This window comes from Trichosurus vulpecula, chromosome 1, assembly GCF_011100635.1.
Source record: "Trichosurus vulpecula isolate mTriVul1 chromosome 1, mTriVul1.pri, whole genome shotgun sequence".
Taxonomy (NCBI): domain Eukaryota; kingdom Metazoa; phylum Chordata; class Mammalia; order Diprotodontia; family Phalangeridae; genus Trichosurus; species Trichosurus vulpecula.
The window spans coordinates 186,318,132-186,338,790 of NC_050573.1; the positions used below are offsets into that span (position 1 = coordinate 186,318,132).

The 20,659-nt window shown below is 37.6% G+C and overlaps 1 protein-coding gene across 1 annotated transcript in view; it reads left to right on the top strand.

Annotated features, from left to right (window-relative positions):
• The window catches only part of KDM1B (lysine demethylase 1B), a 52,329-nt gene that overhangs the window by 9,077 nt on the left and 22,593 nt on the right, over window positions 1-20,659 (top strand). The window contains 9 exon segments of the mRNA XM_036752966.1: window positions 7,496-7,700; window positions 9,282-9,466; window positions 11,499-11,675; window positions 12,207-12,281; window positions 14,728-14,865; window positions 16,421-16,592; window positions 17,828-17,878; window positions 17,881-17,919; window positions 17,922-17,953. Coding sequence (XP_036608861.1) covers window positions 7,496-7,700; window positions 9,282-9,466; window positions 11,499-11,675; window positions 12,207-12,281; window positions 14,728-14,865; window positions 16,421-16,592; window positions 17,828-17,878; window positions 17,881-17,919; window positions 17,922-17,953 — 1,074 coding nt within the window.

Genomic DNA, 20,659 nt, shown 5'->3' on the forward strand with positions numbered 1-20,659 from the left:
TCAACACCTTAGAATCCATGTCTAAGATGTGGCCCTAATGAGACATTTGGTCTTCCTTACTTCTAGTCACAATCATGTTCTGTCAAGGTGCAGAACCATAAGGATGGGACTTTAAGCTGTTGTAAGCTCCGTTAGCCTTATTCAATTCCTTTGTATTCTCTGGCCACTTTTTAATGAGCTAAACTTTGTGATTAGGTTTTTGATAAACAATTCCTGTTGGACTGGCAGGGGCCTGTGATTTCATTTGTATGGATACTTTCCATCATTGTACTGTTTTTAGTAGATGGCCTTCCTTTGTTGCTATGCCTGAACAGAAATACATTGCCTAATATCCAGTCCCCTGTTAATTAGCTTCTTCAAGTTTGGCTATGCTGGTTCTTGGATGCAGACACACCTTGGGCAAAGAGTCAAAGGCTTTCAAAGCTTAAGAGGACCTGCAGGAGCTTAGACATGGCTGGCTTAGCCCCTGGGCCCTAACCCTTCCCCTTATACTTGAAGGCTTCAGTTTACATGCTGATATCCCCTCGAAAACCCTTGTTTTGCAGTTCATCAAATTTCCCTGCTTCCTTGATCTGCATGTCACTCCTTCCCCACTTCCATTAGTCATTATTCTGATATTCCTTATCTGACCATAACTTCCTATCCTTCAAACGTTCCCTCATCATTATCCTTCTTTATTCTCCATGTTTACCACCACTTCCTGTTTTTTCAAACTATCACATCTACTCTGGACCCACTTTCTCCTTTAAAAATCTTGACTTTATAGTTAAACTTTTTCAATCTTACACTATTCTCTGGCATCGAGTCTCTTGTTTTCTTGTCCTCTTGCCAGTTTTCCATTTTCAAACACCAACCCTGTATTATGCCTACTATTCTCTTTATTGGTTGATAGAGAAAATCATACAACCAGGCTTATTGGAGGCACTATTAAATAATCTCAAATTGTCATGTTGTCTCACTTGGATCCTTACTGCTATATACAGCAGTCATTTTACTTGTCTCTGGCTGACTGTATCCCACTCCACTAAGTGAGTACTCTAACCTTCTTGTCTCTCCTTAAGCCATCCATAACATCCTTCCTCCTTCCCTTCAGCAGAGGATCTCACTAAATACTTAAGTGAAAATATGGAGGCCATGTAGCATGAGTACCTTCTTTTTCCCAACTCTATTTTAAATTACCTCAACATCATCTCCCACTCTTCTCCTTAGCTTTCTTACAGGAGTTTTTTTTAATTCTTTTTTTTAAAATAAATCATTATTTATTTAATATTTTTAGTTTTCAGCATTAATTTTTACAAGAGTTTGAATTACAAATTTTCTCCCCATTTCTACCCTCCTCCCCCACTCCAAGATGGCATATATTCTGATTGCCTCGTTCCCCAGTCAGCCCTCCCTTCTCTCACCCCACTCCCCCCCCCCCATCCCCTTTTCCCTTACTTTCTTGTAGGGCAAGATAGATGTTTATGCCCTATTGCCTGTATATCTTATTTCCTAGTTGCATGCAAAACCTTTTTTTTTTTAACATCTTCTTTTAAAACTTTGAGTTCCAAATTCTCTCCCCTCTTCCCTCCCCACCCACCCTCCCTAAGAAGGCAAGCAATTCAACATAGGCCACATGCGTATCATTATGTAAAACCCTTCTACAATACTCATGTTGTGAAAAACTAACTATATTTTGCTCCTTCCTATCCTATCCCCCTTTATTCAATTTTTTCCCTCAACCCTATCCCTTTTCAAAAGTGTTTGCTTTTGATTACCTCCTCCCCCTATCTGCCCTCCCTTCTATCATCCCCCGTTTTTTATCTCCTTCCTCCTTTCCTGTGGGGTAATATACCCAATTGAGTGTGTATGTTATTCCCTCCTCAGGTCAAATCTGATGAGAGCAAGATTCACTCATTCCCCCTCACCTGCCCCCTCTTCCCTTCCTACAGAACTGCTTCTTCTTGCCACTTTTATGCGAGATAATTTACCCCATTCTATCTCTCCCTTTCTCCCTGTTTCAATATATTCCTCTCTCATCCCTTAATTTGATTTTATTTTTTTAGATATCATCCCTTCATATTCAACTCACCCTGTGACCTGTGTGTGTGTGTGTGTATACACACACACACACACACATGTATATATATATATATATATATATATATATATATATATATATATATATGTGTATGTATGTATATTCCCTTCAGCTACCCTAATACTGAGGTCTCATGAATTGTACACATCATCTTTCCATGTAGGAATGTAAACAAAACAGTTCAACTTTAGTAAGTCCCTTATGATTTCTCTTTCTTGTTGACCTTTTCAGGCTTCTCTTGATTCTTGTGTTTGAAAGTCAGATTTTCTATTCAGCTCTGGTCTTTTCACTGAGAAAGCTTTGAAAGTCCTCTATTTTATTGAAAGTCCATATTTTGCCTTGGAGCATGATACTCAGTTTTGCTGGGTAGGTGATTCTAGGTTTTAATCCTAGCTCCATTGACCTCCGGAATATCATATTCCAAGCCCTTTGATCCCTTAATGTAGAAGCTGCTAGATCTTGTGTTATCCTGATTGTGTTTCCACAATACTCAAATTGTTTCCTTCTGGCTGCTTGCAGTATTTTCTCCTTGATCTGGGAGCTCTGGAATTTGGAGACAATATTCCTAGGAGTTTTCTTTTTGGGATCTTTTTGAGGAGGCAATCTGTGGATTCTTTCAATTTCTATTTTACCCTCTGGCTCTAGAATATCAGGGCAGTTCTCTTGATAATTTCTTGAAAGATGATATCTAGGTTCTTTTTTTGATTATGGCTTTCATGTAGTCCAATAATTTTTAAATTATCTCTCCTGGATCTATTTTCCAGATCAGTGGTTTTTCCAATGAGATATTTCACATTGTCTTCCATTTTTTCATTTCTTTGGTTCTGTTTTATAATATCTTGATTTCTCATAAAGTCACTAGCTTCCACTTGCTCCAATCTAATTTTTAAGGTGGCATTTTCTTCAGTGGTGTTTTGGACTTCCTTTTCCATTTGGCTAATTCTGCCTTTCAAGGCATTCTTCTCCTCATTGGCTTTTTGGAGCTCTTTTGCCATTTGAATTAGTCTATTTTTTAAGGTGTTATTTTCTTCAGTATTTTTTTGGGTCTCTTTTAGCAAGTCATTGACTTGTTTTTCATGGTTTCCTCGCATCATTCTCATTTCTCTTCCCAATTTTTCCTCTACTTCTTTAACTTGCTTTTCCAAATCCTTTTTGAGCTCTTCCATGGTCTGGGACCAGTTCATGTTTTTCTTGGAGATTTTTGATGTAGGCTCTTTGACTTTGTTGACTTCTTCTGGTTATATGTTTTGGTCTTCTTTGTCACCAGAGAAAGATTCCAAAGTCTGAGTCTGAATCTGAGTCCATTTTCGATGCCTGGCCATGTTCCCAGCCAACTACTTGACCCTTGAGTTTTTTGATGGGGTATGACTGCTTGTAGAGTAGAGAGTACTTTGTTTCAAGCTTGAGGGGATGCACTGTTGTTTTCAGAGCTATTTCTACACAGCCAGCTCTGCCATACCAGTGCTCCTCCTCCCCCAAGAACAGCCAACCCTGACAGCCACTCAGATCTTAAGCAGGTTCTGCCCTCCAGCTGTGATCTGCCACTTAATTCCTCCCACCAGGTGGGCCTGGGGCAGGAAGCAACTGCAGCTGTAGTTCTGTAGCTGCCCCACCTCTGCTGCCCCCTGGGTGGTGGCCTACCAGGAACTCTTTTCACTCTGTCCCTGTGGTTTTTTCCTCACTAACCTTCTCTGTTGTCTTTGGTGTTTGTGGGTTGAGAAGTCTGGTAACTGCTACAGCTCACTGATTCAGGGTGCTATGGCCTGTTCTGTCCAGCTGCCAGTCTGATCGGTCCGGGTGCAGCCCATGCTGGGCTCTGCTCTGCCTACCTCTGTGCGTGATAGACCTTACCCAGCGACCATCCAGGCTGTCCTGGGATGGAGCCCTGCTTCCCACTGCTATTTCATGGGTTCTGCAGTTCTAGAATTTGTTCAGAGCCATTTTTATAGGTATTTGGAGGGACCTAGGGGGGAGCCCTAGGCAAGTCCCTGCTTTCCAGCCGCCATCTTGGCTCCACCTTACAGGAGTTCTTAAGCTGAGGTTCTTGGATAGCTTTCACAAGGTCTGTTAACTTGAGTGGAAAAAAACTTTTCATGTTTGTACATACTAATCTCTAACTGAAATTTAGCATTTTCTTTAGTTATGAATATAGACAACAGACATTTGGAGGAGTCTGTAGGCTTTACCAGACCCTCAAAAGGCATCCATGACCCAAGAAAGGTTAAAAAAAAACCCTTTATTTTAATCCTTGCAAACTTGTGCTGTTGCTCTCCTCCCTGTCCCTCCCAGTGTCTTCTTGAGTTTGCTCCTTTGGTCATCCCCTCTTTCTCCTTAATTTTCAGTATCTCCTTATCCACTGCTCCTTCCATCCTGCTCACAAATATGCTAGTGTTTATCCTGTTCTTAAGACTTTGACTTGCTGCTACTATCTCTATTATGTCTCTAACTTTTCACAGCCAAATTAGAAAAAGTTGTCTCTATTTCCTCCATTCCGTAGCCTCCTCATTCAACTGAAAGTGATCTTTAAAGTTAAGTTATATATTGTCAAATCCAGTCCTTATCTCAGTTCTTATCCTTCCTCACCTCACTGTGGCATTTGATGGACTTCCTGTATACCTTTTCTTCCTTGGGTTTTCATTACATTACTCTTTTCTAGTTCTGCCCATCTGACCACTCCTCATTCTTCTTTTCAAGATCATTATCGCATTTCTTTATAGTGAGTGTGCCTCAGATCTCTATAAAGGTCCACCTTCTCTCTTTTTTTGATGATCTCATGAGCTTCCATAGGTTTAACTATCATCTCTATGCAGACGATTCCTGAGTCTTCATGTCCAGCGTCAGTCTTTCTCTTGAATTTTAGTCTCGAATCACTTTGGACCTCTACAACTGAATGTCCCGTAAACATCTCAAACTTAGCACATCTAAAACAATTCAGTATCTTCCCTTCCCATAAACCCTCTTTTCTCCCTAATTTCTTTGTTTTGGTTGTACCACCGTTCTTCTAGTCAACCATGGTTACAACCTTGTAGCCAGCCTCATCTCTTTCCTCTTCTTTCCTCTTCGTGTCCAATCAGTTCCTAAGTCTGTCTCCATAACATATGTCCCATGTCTGCCTTCCAATCGTATCACCACAAACCTAGTTTATGCCCTCATCTCCTCTTGCCTGGGATATTATAATAGCCTGCCTATTTGTTTCCCTACCTCTAGTCTTTTTCCATTCCAACCTATCTTCCACATGATTACCAAAGTGATATTCCTGAAGCACATGGCTAAACATTTCATTTTCTTATTCAAGTAATTCCAGTAGCTCCCCCTTGCCTGTAGGATAAAATACAAACTCCTCTGGTTCTAGCCTGCCTTTCAGGTTTATTACACATTTCTCTCTTCCAGATAGTTTATGTTGTAGTCAAACTGGCTACCTTGCTTTTCTCAGTGTGCCATGTTTCTATCCCATCCTTCATACCTTTGTACAGGCTATATGCCCCCAGGCCTGGAATCTATTCCTTCCTCATCTCTGCTTTATACAACTCATATCTTTCTTCAAAGCTCGCCTCAGATGCCATGTGTTACAGGAAGTCTATAATGATTCCTCTTGTTCTCCTCCATTGGAAATTACTTTGTATAGATTTATATTTTGTACTTCGTTTTCTAGGTGTGTATTGTTTCTCCCCTCAATAGAATGTAAGCTTCTTGAGGGCTGCTTCATTTTTTGGTCTTGTGTTATGATCACTAAGCACATAGTAGGAGCTTTTAATAAATGCTTATTGAATTGAGAACCAAGGGTCTCCTCCATGCCGTGATGAGATATCAGATTAGGACTTAAGTAAAGGGAGTCGAAGTATATTAACTACAAATTTTTCCAGGTGATATAGACTTACTGGGCAGCTATTTGGTACATTAGATAGAGTGCCAGACCTGGAGTTAGGAAGACTCACCTTCCTGAGTTCAAATTTGACCTCAGATACTCACTAGCTGTGGGACCCTGGGAAAGTAACTTAACTGTGTTTGCCATAGTATCTTCATCTGTTAAATGAGCTGGAGTAGGAAGTAGCAAACCACTCCAGTATCTATGCAAAAAAACCAAACCAACCCCAAATAAGGTCAAAAAGAGTTGGACGTGACTGAAAGTGACTGAAAATGACTGAAAAACACAACATGGACTTATTGAAAGTGACTATGAAAGAGCATCTTCTTTAATCTTGCCTTTCTAAAACTTTGAGAAGCCTTGGTGGTGGTGTGTTTCAGATTGCCGACGGCTGTGACTAATTCTTGCATTTTGCCCAGTTTGTCTTAGAACTACAACAAATATTTCCTGAGTTTACTCTGACTTGCATGTATTTAAAGATCAGTATCAAAAAAGGTGTGCTTCTTTGATACAGACTTATTTTCGAACTAGTTTTTTGTTTTTGTTTTTTTGCTATCTGCTTTAAGATCCCTAGCAAATGATACTTCAGACAAAGCAGTTGTGTTTGACTTACATAGATGAAATCTAATATGGAATAATGTTATGTGTTCTGAGAACTGGCTAATTTTGTTTTGGTCTATATTTTTAAAATCTTACTCTGAAGACTATATTGTGGTTGAAGCTTTCCATTAACCTTTGACCAAAGCATTAAAGATGGATTGGAATGTTATGTCCAATGCCCAGTATCTAGATTTTAGTTCTTACCTTAAAATCAAAGTGGCTTTTATGTTAAAATAGAAGGTTAAAATGTGGGCTTGGTGGAAAGGAAAGTAAACCTTTAATTACCTCAAGGATGATGTTTCAGTTATACCCTGCATCAGATTACATCAGAATATAAGCACCTTTAAGGCAGGAACAGTTTTTTGTTTATATGCCCAAAACTTTAGCACAATTCCTGGCATATGATATATGCTTAATAAGTGTTTGTTGGTTGATTTGACTTTGGCTATAGAAAATGGAAATTTTCTAAAGTCTTTGATCAGGAAGTATAGTAGAAAGCTCTGAAATCAGAGGACCAGGTTTCAAATCTCACCTCTAATGCCTACTTACCTTTATGACCCTGGGCAGTCATTTAACCTCGTTGTGCCTCAGTTTCCTCGTTTATAAAATGAGCAGGTTTGGACTAGATGGCCTCTGAGGTTTCTTTCAGCTCTCGAACTATCATTCTATGAACCGCATGGAAGAACTCTGGTTGAAAACTTAGTCTTTTAAGTATGAGAAGCCATATTTGGTACAAATCCTGTACTTTCAGATTTTAGATGTGTAATATTGCCAAGGTCTGAGTGGGGAGAATGCAGAGTAAGAAAGGAAGGGGAAAGATAATGTGAAATGAAGAAGAAACTTTTTAGCCTTATTGAATTTATTTATATTTTGTCTTTTCTTTCTTCTGTCTTGATATTCCTAACTCTTCTTTCCCTTCCTATCTTGCTCTTCTCTCATCTCCACCTTAGAGAGTTGCTGAAGTGTCTAATCACTGGTGGTATTCCATGCTTATCCTTCCTCCCTTTCTGAAAGATAGCGTGGCTGCACCTTTACTATCTGCCTATTATCCTGACTGTGTGGGCATGAGCCCCTCCTGCACCAGCACCAACCGAGGCCCCGGTGAAGCCAGCCCTGAGAAGGTAGAGCAGTGCAAGGCTGTTCCAGGTGTGTTTGGTAAGAAGTGTCCCCTAGGCCAGCATGCCCTCCTTCATTTCCTCCCCTTTTCTCTTGAAAACAAGAGAATCACAAAAATTTAAAGATTTCCTTTTTAACTGGAACAAGCTTGGTGTGTTGCACCTCACTTTTTGGATTTGATTATGCATGATTTGACGGTCATGTCTCTTATGAACTTAGTGTAGCTTTCTTATGATGGCCCATCTTAGTTTTTGAGGGAAAAAAATCCTGAAATGTCTGAGTAGTTTTAGGGACCATATTCTTAGACATTGATTTTGGGAGAAGTCTTTTTGAGGGGAAATTGTTTGCAGTTGAAAGGAATTATAAAGGGAAAAAATAGCCCTTGTCTTTCTGCTTCCTATGTAACTGCTAGCTTCTTTGCTAATGAAACAAATAGGTTTTATGTGGCCTCTAAGTTAGTGGTGTCAAACAGTCCCCTGTAACTTGAACTAAGTTAAAATGTAATTAGGAAATATTTAACAAAATAAATAAAAATACAATAAAACATAGATAACGTAAATTTGTGATTTTCTAAGTCAACGTGTGCCTTCGGAATCTGTTTCTGTTTGAGTATATCACTGATGTAAGGCACCCTAACTTCCTCCTAGAGTGTTGATGCCACCCAAATCACAGAAGCCCTTGTTAAAATGTAGGCATGGGAATCCTGAAGAATTAATAATGATGCATCCTTCCCTCTCCCCAATAGAGTGTTGGGAGAACTACAGATGTGAAATGTACTTTCAGGCTCAGCCAGTTGGTCATTCAGTTTTGATTAAATGTTAGGTTTTTTTTTTTTAGGTAGGGTCCATAGTTCATTGGAAATGGGGCTTAAAAAAATAACTTTAGTATCAAAACAAAAAACAACTCCTTTAAAATAAAATTTAGGAGTGAGCCTCCTTCCTTCATGTGTTTGGTGCATGAGAAGGTTTCAGGGTCAAGTCTGAGCACTCAGGCTTTCAGTTACATGCCCAACCATCCCCTATTCCTGTAGTGTACTCCTTCCCTCCCACTTAGAATTCCCAGTTTCCTTCTAGACTCAGCTCAACCTTGGTTTCTTTGGTTGTAAAATGAGCAGGCTGGAGATGGCCCGAGTTTTCCTTCTACATCTATAATCCTAAGCTGAGGGACGAAGCAGTTAACCGGCTAATAGAAAGTGGACCTACTTAAGTCTGTGACTCTTGTTCTTGTATCCGTAGCACCTACCATGGTGCCTCTTCCTTGTAGGCACTTAATGTTTTTTAATTGAATTGGGAGAAAAAACTCAATTTGAGTGCTACCTTCTATATCAAACCTTTCCTGATTCTCCCAGCTGCCAGAACCCTTTTGTATCAAATTACCTTGTATCTATTTTATACACACACCCACACACCCCGAAACCCCCCCACCCCTCCCACCTGTTGTCTCCTCTGATAGAATGCAAGTTTCTTTAGGGCTGGGATTGTTTTTGCTTTTATTTTTGTGTCCCCAGTGCCTATCACAGTACCTGGCACATAATAGGTTCTTAATAAATGCTTGTTGATTGATCGAAACTACCTCTTGTTAATGAAATGTGAGATTTACTTTTAGTTTATCTTCTCTTAGTTCCTGGGATGAACCAGTACTTCCAGCCCTTCTACCAGCCCAATGAATGTGGAAAAGCCCTCTGTGTGAGACCAGATGTGATGGAACTGGATGAGCTCTATGAGTTCCCAGAATATTCACGAGACCCCACCATGTATTTGGCTTTGAGAAACCTCATCCTTGCTCTGTGGTATACTAATTGCAAAGTAAGCAAGACTGGCATTGCTGTACAGTTAGAACACATATACACATGGATATAAGAGAGAGAGTGTGTGTGTGTTTCTGCATACACACGTTCATGGATATATGGGCGCATGACTAAGCATACATAGATCTATATGTATGTATATGTATGAAAGTACATATTACATATGTATTTATGCTTTTATCTGTATGTATATGTGTGATAGGTTGTGTGTGTCTAAAGAAAGTTGATACTATCTCTGCATGGACCTTTGGATTCTTTAAGAGGAAAGCTGGACTTGGTCACTGAATAAGGGAGACACCTACAAGGTGTAGGGTCCTACTTTGCAAGTTACAATGGAAATAGGAAACGTGGTCTCCACTCTTCAGGTAGCCCTGGAGGCAGTGTTATATAGTGGCAAGGGCACAAGAAAGGGAGATGGGAGACCAAGAGTCTAATCATACCTCTGTCTGACCTTGGATAAGTAACATGATCTTTTCGGCATCAGCTTGTTGATCTGTAAAATTGAGAAAATCTCATAAGGAGACTGTGAAACTAAAGAAGAGGTAATATAAACTTTTTTAAAAGGCTGAAATTCTTGACTTTGTTAGATTCTTCTCCTTCTAAACATAATCTTGATTAAATATTCCAGTGGTCCTATTGGAATGTCTTTTGACTACTCAAAGTGACTTCAGAAATGATCAGAATAATACAGCTAAGTTATGGTTGTTGTCTTGAATGTACACTAATTTAGACTCTTTAAACAACATAGAATTATCTATAATTATTGTCCAGCATGTAGGTGGTCAGAATTAACTATTTATGAATTTGTGCAATTTATAGGAAAAGAACTAATGAACATTAAATTTTACTGTACATTAGATCCTTTGTCATTAATGTTCACGCACGTGTTTTTATGTAGGTATAATGGAGGTCTGCATGCTCAATTATGTCCTGCTTTTTTTTCATTTTTTGTTCTTTAATGCATATTTTCAGGTAGTGACTTGATCACCTACTAAAATACCTACTTGGTTTTTTTTTCCCTTGATTTTGGGCATTTAGATTCAATACAGTTGTTCAATGATGTTTTCTTCGAATTTCATTATGAAAGAAAAATCTCTTGAAAGTGTTCACAGCTTTTCAGACTGATTGTACAGATTTGCTGTACCTACTAGCACATAATAGAAATGTTCTGTGATAAATGATGATGATCTAAACACACTGAGGACTTTTAAATATTTTTAAAAACTTGCTCAATACAATTTTCAAGTGACTATATTTTTTATCTGTCTTCCATAACCAGTCCCAAGCCTATTTGGCCACATCTTTCCATGCAGTTAACACACTTCTACCCTTCCTTTTGTACTTGCTCATGGTCTGCCATCAGAGGGCACTTGAGAAGAGGAGTAGTGATAAAGAAAAAAGCAGAGAGAAACAAGAGAAAGTTGGAGGGAGTTGCCTGGAGGCAGAGATCATGACTAACTAGTATGTACTACAGCCAGAAATTGAACCTGTATAAGTCTTTACTCCCAGGTCCCTCTCCTAACCCACCATGTCATCTTACCTCTCGTTTGTCTCTAGAATTTTGAGGGACAGTGTTATCTACCAAAATGATGAAGTAGGAGGAACAACCACAGTGTCCAAATATATCACCTCCACATTCTGCTTTTGAAAAATGCTTTTGGATTCTCATTGGTGGTTAGTTCTAACTAAGCCTTCACTAAGAGCAGATCCCATACCCCCACAGATGTTTCTCTGTCACATGGGCACAAGTTTAAATGCTCCTTCAACAAGCAGTAAATAAGTCTGTGGTGACTTTTTTTTAAACTAAATAGTTCAGGGAATCAGGGACACATTATGCTCTTAGACCCTATACCACTTACAGTGATCTTTTTTTGGAGGAAAAGAATTATGAGGGTTGGGAACTTTTTGTGATAAAGTACAAACTCCTATACTTCTCTGTTTATTATTACTGGCTAGCTGATAACTGATGGGTATTCACTACCATGAAATATTTAATTGCTTTAACAGTTTTATTTTGTTCCAAAACACAGGAAGCACTTACCCCTCAGAAATGCACTCATCACATTATCGTCCGAGGCCTTGTGCGCATTAGATGTGTTCAGGAAGCGGAGAGGATACTTTATTTTATGACAAGAAAAGGTCTGATCAATACTGGGGTTTTGTCTGTCAGCCCTGACCACCATCTTCTCCCAAAAGACTACCACAATGTAGGTGACTATAGTTTATAACAATAATGCCACCACTGCTAATAGTCACTTAACTGTTTTAAAGCTCGGTTTCTTCATCTGTGAAAAGGGGTATAATAGTGACTATAACAACTGCCTTACAGGGCTGTTTGGAGGATCCAATGAGAGAATCTTTGTAAAGCACTTTGAAAGCCTTAAAATACTATTTAAGTTTGTTACTATAATGCAAATGATAAATATTACTAATGTACTACAACTAATAGTAACATTGATAGGTCATGTGGATCTTGGAGAAAAGTTAAGTATGCCTACTACAAAGAACAACATGGAATGAGTAATCCCTTCAGAGACGGAAATGGCAAACATCATTTCCCTAAAGCATAAGTGGGAGAGTAGGGGAGGGAGTGGTTAATAGAAAAGTTCAAGATAGCATTTGCAAAAGGAAAATAGATTTATGAGCGATTACAGAAGATGGAGAGGAATGAACTGTGTAGCCATATTTTCAGTCTGTAATTGTGCAGCTTTTTAAAATTTTTTCTTTTTCTTTTAAAGAAATCAGTTATCATTGTTGGGGCTGGTCCATCAGGATTAGCAGCTGCTAGGCAACTGCACAACTTTGGAATTAAGGTAAGGAACTGTTAAAATACAGCGTTAGAAATATCTGGAAGATAAAGTGGCCTTTTGTCTGCTTTTTCTGAGGGCATTAGAAATTTGTTCCCTTCTGTATGGAGAATGTAAATACTCACAATAGTGACAGCTGCTTAGTCCCAATAAACACACTATATAAGGTGGATTTAATTATCAAAGCAAGAAATAAAAATTGTCATAATTTTGAAGAAATATTTTAGACTTCTAGAGGCATTAGAGGCATTATGCCATAGTGGTTAGAATGCTGGGCTTAGAGTTGGGAAAAATTTGGTTCCTGTTGTCTGCTCTCTTTTCTTTACTGTTCCCTATGCTTGTAATTTCTTTCTTCCATTTCACCTGTTTAATTCCTACCCATCCTTAAAAACCAAAATTAAGTACCATCTTCTTAAAGCTATTGCTAGTCTCTGTCTCTTTCCCAGAGTCAGTAACAATGTTTTCCCCTTTAACCTCATGTAACACTTTGATTTGCAACTCTCTAATGCACTTCTGACTTATATTGTATTAACAAGTTATCTCTTCACATCTATATGTTAGCCACATTCTAGACTATAAGGCTCATAAGGGCAAATCTCAGCACACCTAACACTGTGGTCTACACTCAGGCACATAATAAATCTTTGTTGAAAGGCTGTTCTTGTAAAGAAAACTCTAAGAGAAACAAATACTTTGCTTTGACATTGTATTTATTGCCTAAAGATCCTTGCCAGATCGAAAGATTTATTTCCTTACATTTTTTTTTCTTGTGAAGTTAAGAGAAAGAAAAGCATTCATAAATATCGTTAGGAGACTTTTCCTTGCTTTAACTGAATGCCATTCTTTAAAGCATGTTGTAGAAAGATTAGTATTGGACTCAGGTGGGAAGTGGGTTGCTTTAAAAAAAAATTCTCTTTGTGGGAATGAATGATTTGGGGAATATTAGCTCCTGGTTCTTCAGTTTTCCTGATTTACTCAGACTTGCTTATATTTGAGGAGGACACACCTAAACCCCAGATTTTGGGAAACAACCTTTTGAAGTCCATGCTGTTCATATTTCCATGGGGTTGTGAGTTTATATACATACATATATATGTGTGTATATGTATATCTATATATATATTAGGTATGATAGATACCTGAGTGATGTCTGTGCCCATAATTATCAGGGCAGAGGCCATGAGATTAGAAATGTGTTTTTGCGGTGAGCAAAGAAGGTGGGGGAACAAGAATTGTCTACTCTTGGGGGAAAATGTCAAGATATGGGCCTAGAGGTACCTATCCTGAAAGATTTTTATTACTTTGCCAAACTGTATTTGGGGTTAAGGAAGAAATCTGCTCAAGTAAGGACTCATTCTAGTCATGAGGGAAAGGATTTCATAGAGTGAATTCTATTGAGTAGAGATTCTTAACTTTTTTTGTGTAACAGATCCCTTTGGCAGTCTAGTGAAGCTTGTGAATCCCTTTCTCAGAATGAGGTTTTTAAATGAATATAACAAAAATAAACAGGATTACAAAGGAAACCAGTTGTAGTGAAATACAGTTGTGTTTTTTTAAAGCAATTTCCTGAATCCTACATTAAGAACCCTTACAGAGGAACCAATAAACTTCATAAACATTTTTAGTGATATGGATAATCCTAAGCAGTTTAAGAACCACTCAAACATCTGGGATTGGAATCCTTGAAGGAAAGAGAACCCAACGAGAAGTCCTTGTTGCTACATAGAAAAGGGGAAACATTATATAGAAAAATGTGCTGATGTCAGCTAATGATCACAGTGAAAAGCTTAAATCATTTGGATTCCAATACCATAGTCTAGTCACTACTTTCCACCTGGTGGAAGCTTTAGGAGAAATAGTATGATAAGTGTAAATTTACAAAGGGATGGCAAGTGTTTCATCTTTATTATATTATTATGACATAAAACTATTTCAAAATATTAATATCTTAGGCTGGTTAAACTTTGAGAAAGTGGAAAGCAAATGTAAATGGAAACTAAGTTGAATAGTTTCATTGGAAACATTTCATTGGAAAAATTATATCTTGAAAAATAAACTTTAATAATAGTATATATAAATAAAAGGTAGTGTTTTGAGAGGCCCTTGAAATTTGTTCCATTTTTCCTCTTGTCAACCTTCATATTATGCCTAGGAATTGAATTGAAAGGGATATCATAGGGGAAAAACTAAAACAACGGGTAGTTGAGTGATTTGTTCCAGGCTTTTTGGTTTTCTCAGGGCTAGACACAGGATTTTTTTTAAACTAGGTGAATAACTGCTTTCCTTTTCAAGTCCTTTCTTTCCCAACAACAAAATGCTGAAGGATGGAAGCAATATTACTGACTTATTTACCTTCAGGGTATAACCCATGCACAATGAGGGAGCGTGGGTGAGGGTGGGGGGCATGATAACATCATCATTTTTTTGCTACCTGAATTGTGTGTCTATGCAGGTGATCATCCTAGAAGCCAAAGACAGGATTGGTGGACGAGTCTGGGATGACAAATCCTTTAAAGGAGTCACAGTTGGAAGAGGAGCTCAGATTGTCAATGGCTGTATAAACAACCCTATAGCCCTAATGTGTGAGCAAGTGGGTTTCTCTAAGAGAGCTGTACTATAACTAAGGGAAAGAATAGTATTTCAGGAATTTTGTGGTGTATGGCTTTATTTTCCATACATGGAAGCCAACTTTGACTACTAAATGATTTATTTTTCCCTCCTAGTATTTAAAAAAGGAGTATTTGTGATGCTGTCCTGAGTGGATGAACCTAAAAGAAGTTTTCATTTTTCAAGGCCTTTAATATCTTTGAAGGCTACCCCCAAATTTTTTTTGATGAGCTATAAAGAATATCTCCTTAAATATTTATTAGTCTGTTAATTTTGAACTTCAGTGTGTGTTTACGTATATATGAGAGGGAGGAGTGAGAGCAAGAGAAGGTGAGAGGACAAGAGAAGGTTGAGGGTGGGGAGAGAGAGACAGACAGAAATGTAAAAGTAGTAAGAGAAAATTGATTAACTTAAGTTAATATTAATTAAACAGCATGGTAGTGACCAAAGCATTGGACTTGAAGCCAGGAAGATCTTGGTTGTACCCTGCCATAGACATTTCCTAGCTATTTGACCCTCAGTGAAATACTGTCTCAGTTTGTTTCTTTATCTGTGAACTGAAGGGGTAATAACAGCTTAACCACAGGCTTGTTATAAGGATCAAATGGTATTATGACATAAAGCACTTTGTAAATCCTAAAGCATACTATAAATGTGAGCTACTGAAGAGCTATAGGAAATATGATGTTGTACTGTGATCGTAATGTTATTTAAAAAAAAAATTATAGAATCGTAGACTGCTTGAGCTTAAAGAGACTTCACAGTATCTGGTTCAACCTCCTTTCACAGATGAAGAAACTGAGAGTTGGAGGGATTAAATGGCTTACCTGTGGTCAACCAATTAATGATACAACCAAGATTAGTACTAGTTCTCCTGATTCCCAGGCTATACTCTTTCCATTATACAGCTGTACCATATTTCTCTGAGTATTTTCCTCAACCTGATAATTTTTGGCTATTCTTTCTCATGTTGGGATAGTAGCAGGATGAAAGCCATTCATCATAAAATCATATATACAGGAGTTCAGAAGCACCTGGATGCCCTCAACTGTGGACAGTAGAAAGTTTCCTACTCTTTCTGATTTGGTGTGTCATGCCTTGGGGTGTGAATATAACCCTAAGTGTAGAAGGCTATACCAGTTGTAACTGTAGCATTATGAAGGAAGAGAGAGAGCCATGTATACCTAACACTGAAATTCACCTTATCAGAAGCCCTTGGTTAATTATCTGAGATCTTTAAATGTGATTTTAAAATATTTTTACTTTCTTTTTGAACCCTCTCAGTAAATAGTGCCATTCAGCTATTATTTGTTTTGAGTGTGCTATATTTATAATTTTTAGTTTTATAAAAGAATGAATTTTAAAAAGTCTTAACGGAAATTTGCCATCTCTAAGTAGAAGCTATAGAACTATGGGTTCTTCTGATTTGTAACATAAAGTTTTGGGGTGTTAGGATTTTTTTTGTTTTGTGATGATTTAAGACAGATAATTTTTTTTCCAAGAAAAATGTGCATTTTTTCATTCTCATTGTTTTGAAGCTTGGCATCGAAATGCACAAACTTGGAGAAAGATGTGACTTGATCCAGGAAGGTGGAAGAATCACTGACCCCACTATTGATAAGCGCATGGACTTCCACTTTAATGCCATTTTGGATGTTGTTTCTGAGTGGAGGAAAGATAAGACTCAGCTACAAGATGTTCCTCTAGGAGGTATGTCTAAGAGGAGTCTTCTCAATACTCAGTTCTTACAGTAGCAGGCTTGAGTCTCTTTCTTTGATGATGATGTATAAATGGTGTTGAATTTTAACATTTTTTATTCAAGAATTTGAAACTTTTATGCATGTTAACCAGGTAATTTTTATAAATGACCATATATTTTAAATGTTGTTTTTCTGAATGGAATGTAAACTCCTTGAGGTCAGGGACTGTTTCTGTTCTTGAACTTTACAAATACACGATAGAAAAGGAAGATAATATAAGCTGCACTAATGCACTGTGGTGAAGTTATGAACTGCTCCAGCCATTCTGGAGAACAATTTAGAATTAGGTCCAAAGGGCTATAAAACTATGCATACCCTTTGACCCATTAACACTACTACAGTTCTGCATCCCAAAGAGATCAAAGAAAAAGGACCTCTATGTACAAATATATTATAGCAGCTCTTTTGTGATGGCAAAGAATTGGAAATTGAGGGGATGTCCCATCATTGGGAATGGCTAAGTCCAATTGTGGTATATGATGTGATGGAATACTGTTGTGCTGTAAGACATGAAGAAGGGGGATGGTGTCAGAAAAATCTTGGAAGACTTAAATTAATTAATGCAAAAAGTAAGCAGAGCCAGGAGAACATGATACACAGTAACAGCAATATTGTAAGGATGATCTACTATAAAAGACTTAGCTATTCTAATAAGTACAGTGATCCACAACAATCCCAAACCATGATTAAAATGCTGTCCTCTAGAGAGAGAGAACTGATGAACTCTGAATGCATATTGAAGCATACTTTTTTCAAACTTTTTTTTTTTTGTTTTTTTTTGTTTGTGGTTTTTTTTTTTTTTTTTTTTTTTTTTGCAGCAGGCTAATAGGGAAATATGTTCAGCCTAACCTTATATTATAATTGAAATCAAAGTGCTTGTTTCTCAAGGAGGGGGGGATAGAGGGAGAGAGAATTTGGAACTCAAAATTTAAAAAAAAAAGATTATTAAAATTTTTTTTACATGTAATTGGGCAATATTTAATGAAATAAATAAAAGTAATTTTTTAAAAAGATTGTCTTTCCCTTCTCAGGAAATGAAAACTTGTTACATGTGTACTTTCTAAAGAACACCCTGTTTTTTCCCTTTTGTAGAGTTAAATGTGCCTCAGTTCAGTCAGGAGGGGGAATCTGAAGAATTGGATAACAAAATTTAAAAATTCTCTTGCCTTGATATCTCTCTTACAGAAAAGATCCAGGAAATCTACAAGGCCTGTATTCAGGAGTCTGGCATCCAGTTCAGGAGCTAGAGGAGCAAGTGCTTCAGTGTCATCTCAGCAACCGGAGTATGCGTGTGGCAGCAACCTAAATCAGGTGGGCTTGGTTTGTAAGAAGTGGGAGTTGGTCCAAATCAGAAGCGGCATGGAATGGTGATTAGAAGCCTCTGAATTAGGAACACATGGGTTCAAGTCTCTCTAAGAAATAACTTGCGGGTGACACAACGAAAATTCCTAAGACGACAAGCTTCAGGACAGTTGCTAGTCTACTTTGGTAGGAGTTTACTCATTTGGGATTTCCTACATCAGTAAAGTCATAGGCCTGGACCTTCCCCTTCATACCTCCCCTCCCTCTAAATTGGATCTTCCTTTTTATAAAACTGAATCAACATGAATTCAAGATCAAATTTTTGTTGTTGTTAAGTAGTTTTTAGTCATGTCTGACTCTTTGTGATCATATCTGGGGTTTTCTTGACAAAGATACTGGACTGGTTTGCCATTTCCTTTTCCAGCTCATTTTATAGATCAGGAACTAAGGCAAACAGGATTAAATGACTTGTCTAGGGTCACACAGCCAGTAAATGTCTGAGGCCAAATTTGAACTTTCTCTGGGCTAGACACTATCTACTGCATAACCTAGCTGCTTCAAGAGAAAACAACTATTAGCAAATAGATTCATTGAGATCTGTTTATGATTCTTTTCAGTGAAGAACAATTTGTTAGCTGGGACTGAGACTGTAAGGAAATATAAGATATACTCAGTTCCTGTGTTGTAATAACAATGTTGCTTGCAGCTGCTGTGGAGGTGTAAGGCCAATAACACCAGCACACAGGAGGGCTGCTAACACAGATTCTTTGATCTGCTTTTCTAAAGGAAAGCAACTTTAAGGGGTTAACAATCTTACTTTAATTAAACATACATATATCATTCACTTAGTTCAGGGGAAAAAGTCAGCACCCTGAACTTCAGAGAAAATAAAAACAGAAATTACAAGCAGAAATTATAAACAGAGAAAATAAACACAAATCGACAGACAGGGCTTCTAACTGTCTGACCAAGACAATACATACACAGTTACCAGAGAGAGAGAGAAGCACCAACATCTGGATTTTCAAAGCTGGGGGGCTCCTTAATGGCTACCTAGAGTTTCATCTGGCTGCATCATGTGAACACTCTTCCCATGAGTAAGCCCCAAGCAAAATGCTAACCTCAGAGTATATATATACTTCTTCAGAGTCAGGGCATCACAACCCTCGTGATCCAGGCTTATGTAACCTTAGGCTTTCTTGTGACTTAAGCAGGTCATCAAAGACTCTTTTATTCAATCAAAGGCAAGACTCAAAGACACTTGATTGCCTTAGTGCTGAGAAGAACTAAAACTCCAAAAGAAAAAACAGCAAAAAAGTCCCACTTTGCTTGCCCTTACATATGTATTTATAAAATTCAAGCCCTAGGATGAGATGGTGTGGATGAGTTGTAATCATTACCTACATAACCAAAATAGAATTGTAAGAATCTTTTACTGAGATCCCTAGTGGTTATAGTAAAGTTAAGAGCCTAAGTTTAAAAGCAAATGGTTCTAATTTTTAGTACAACTATAACTATATACATAAAATTACAAATATAATTAATTTTCTTATATTTTACTTGTTTTAGGACATTAGTCAAAGTTTCTGTGTGTATATATATATATTTTTATATTTATATAACCACATATGTTTAATATGCTTGTATGTTTTCACCTAGAGCTGTTATTTCATTGGTTTGAAGAACACTAGGTGTTCAAAATTTCTTTACCTCATTGGCAACTTTACTCAGTGGCAGCTCTTACTAACCTAAAGTTGCTTTTTGCTTTGAGAGGCTAAGTGATTTGCCATGGTCACTTGCGGAAATGTGTGTCAAAGGCTGGACTGAATCTAGGTCTTCATGAATCTAAAGTTCGCCATCTGTCCATTACATATGTATGTATGGGTGTATACACAAAGAGATTATGTGTATATATATACATGTATATACATAGACTTATATCTGCTATTGTTTATACACACCTAAATACCATGTTACAAAGATAACTAACATTCTATAGCACTTAAGGTTTACAAAGTGCTTTCCTCACAATAACTCCATGAATGTAGATAGTACAGGTTTATTATCATCCCCATTTTACAGGTAGAGAGATAGCTGGGATTGAATCCAGGTATCCTGTCTCCAAAGCCAGCAATATTCTTTCCATTATATCAAGCTTACAACCTTACTTACATTGATCTCTTCTGTAACATCTCTTGCAAATTTAACTTCACTGTATGAGTCAGCCATATGCAAAGTAATTGATACCTTCCAAAGAACTCATACATTTGAATGTGTTACCCTATTTTGATTTTAATTTTCTTTTTTAAAAAAATCATTCATCATTGTTGGGCTTATCCTTATATGTCAAATGTAGTATAAAATTCCTGGGCAAAATGTTTTAAAGATGCTATGTTTTTAGTTGCACTTGTTGCTATGACCCAGTGCTAAAATTGTCACCTTGAATAGAACATTGTTACTCAAAATTTTCATCTTGAATATCAGTTCCATTAATGACTCATGTTGCTTTTATAGAATCATAGCCCTTAGGACAGACCTAAGATGTCATCTACCCTAACCCCTACCCTAATCATGAACTCCATCTACTTTATTAGTTTTATTTTCTCCTCTTCTGTCCACTTTAAACATTGTAATTGAGATAATCCTGCCTTGTAATTTCATACTTGTTTTGACCTTTTTAGAGCTGGAGGTGTACTTGAGCCAAAGACTAGATAC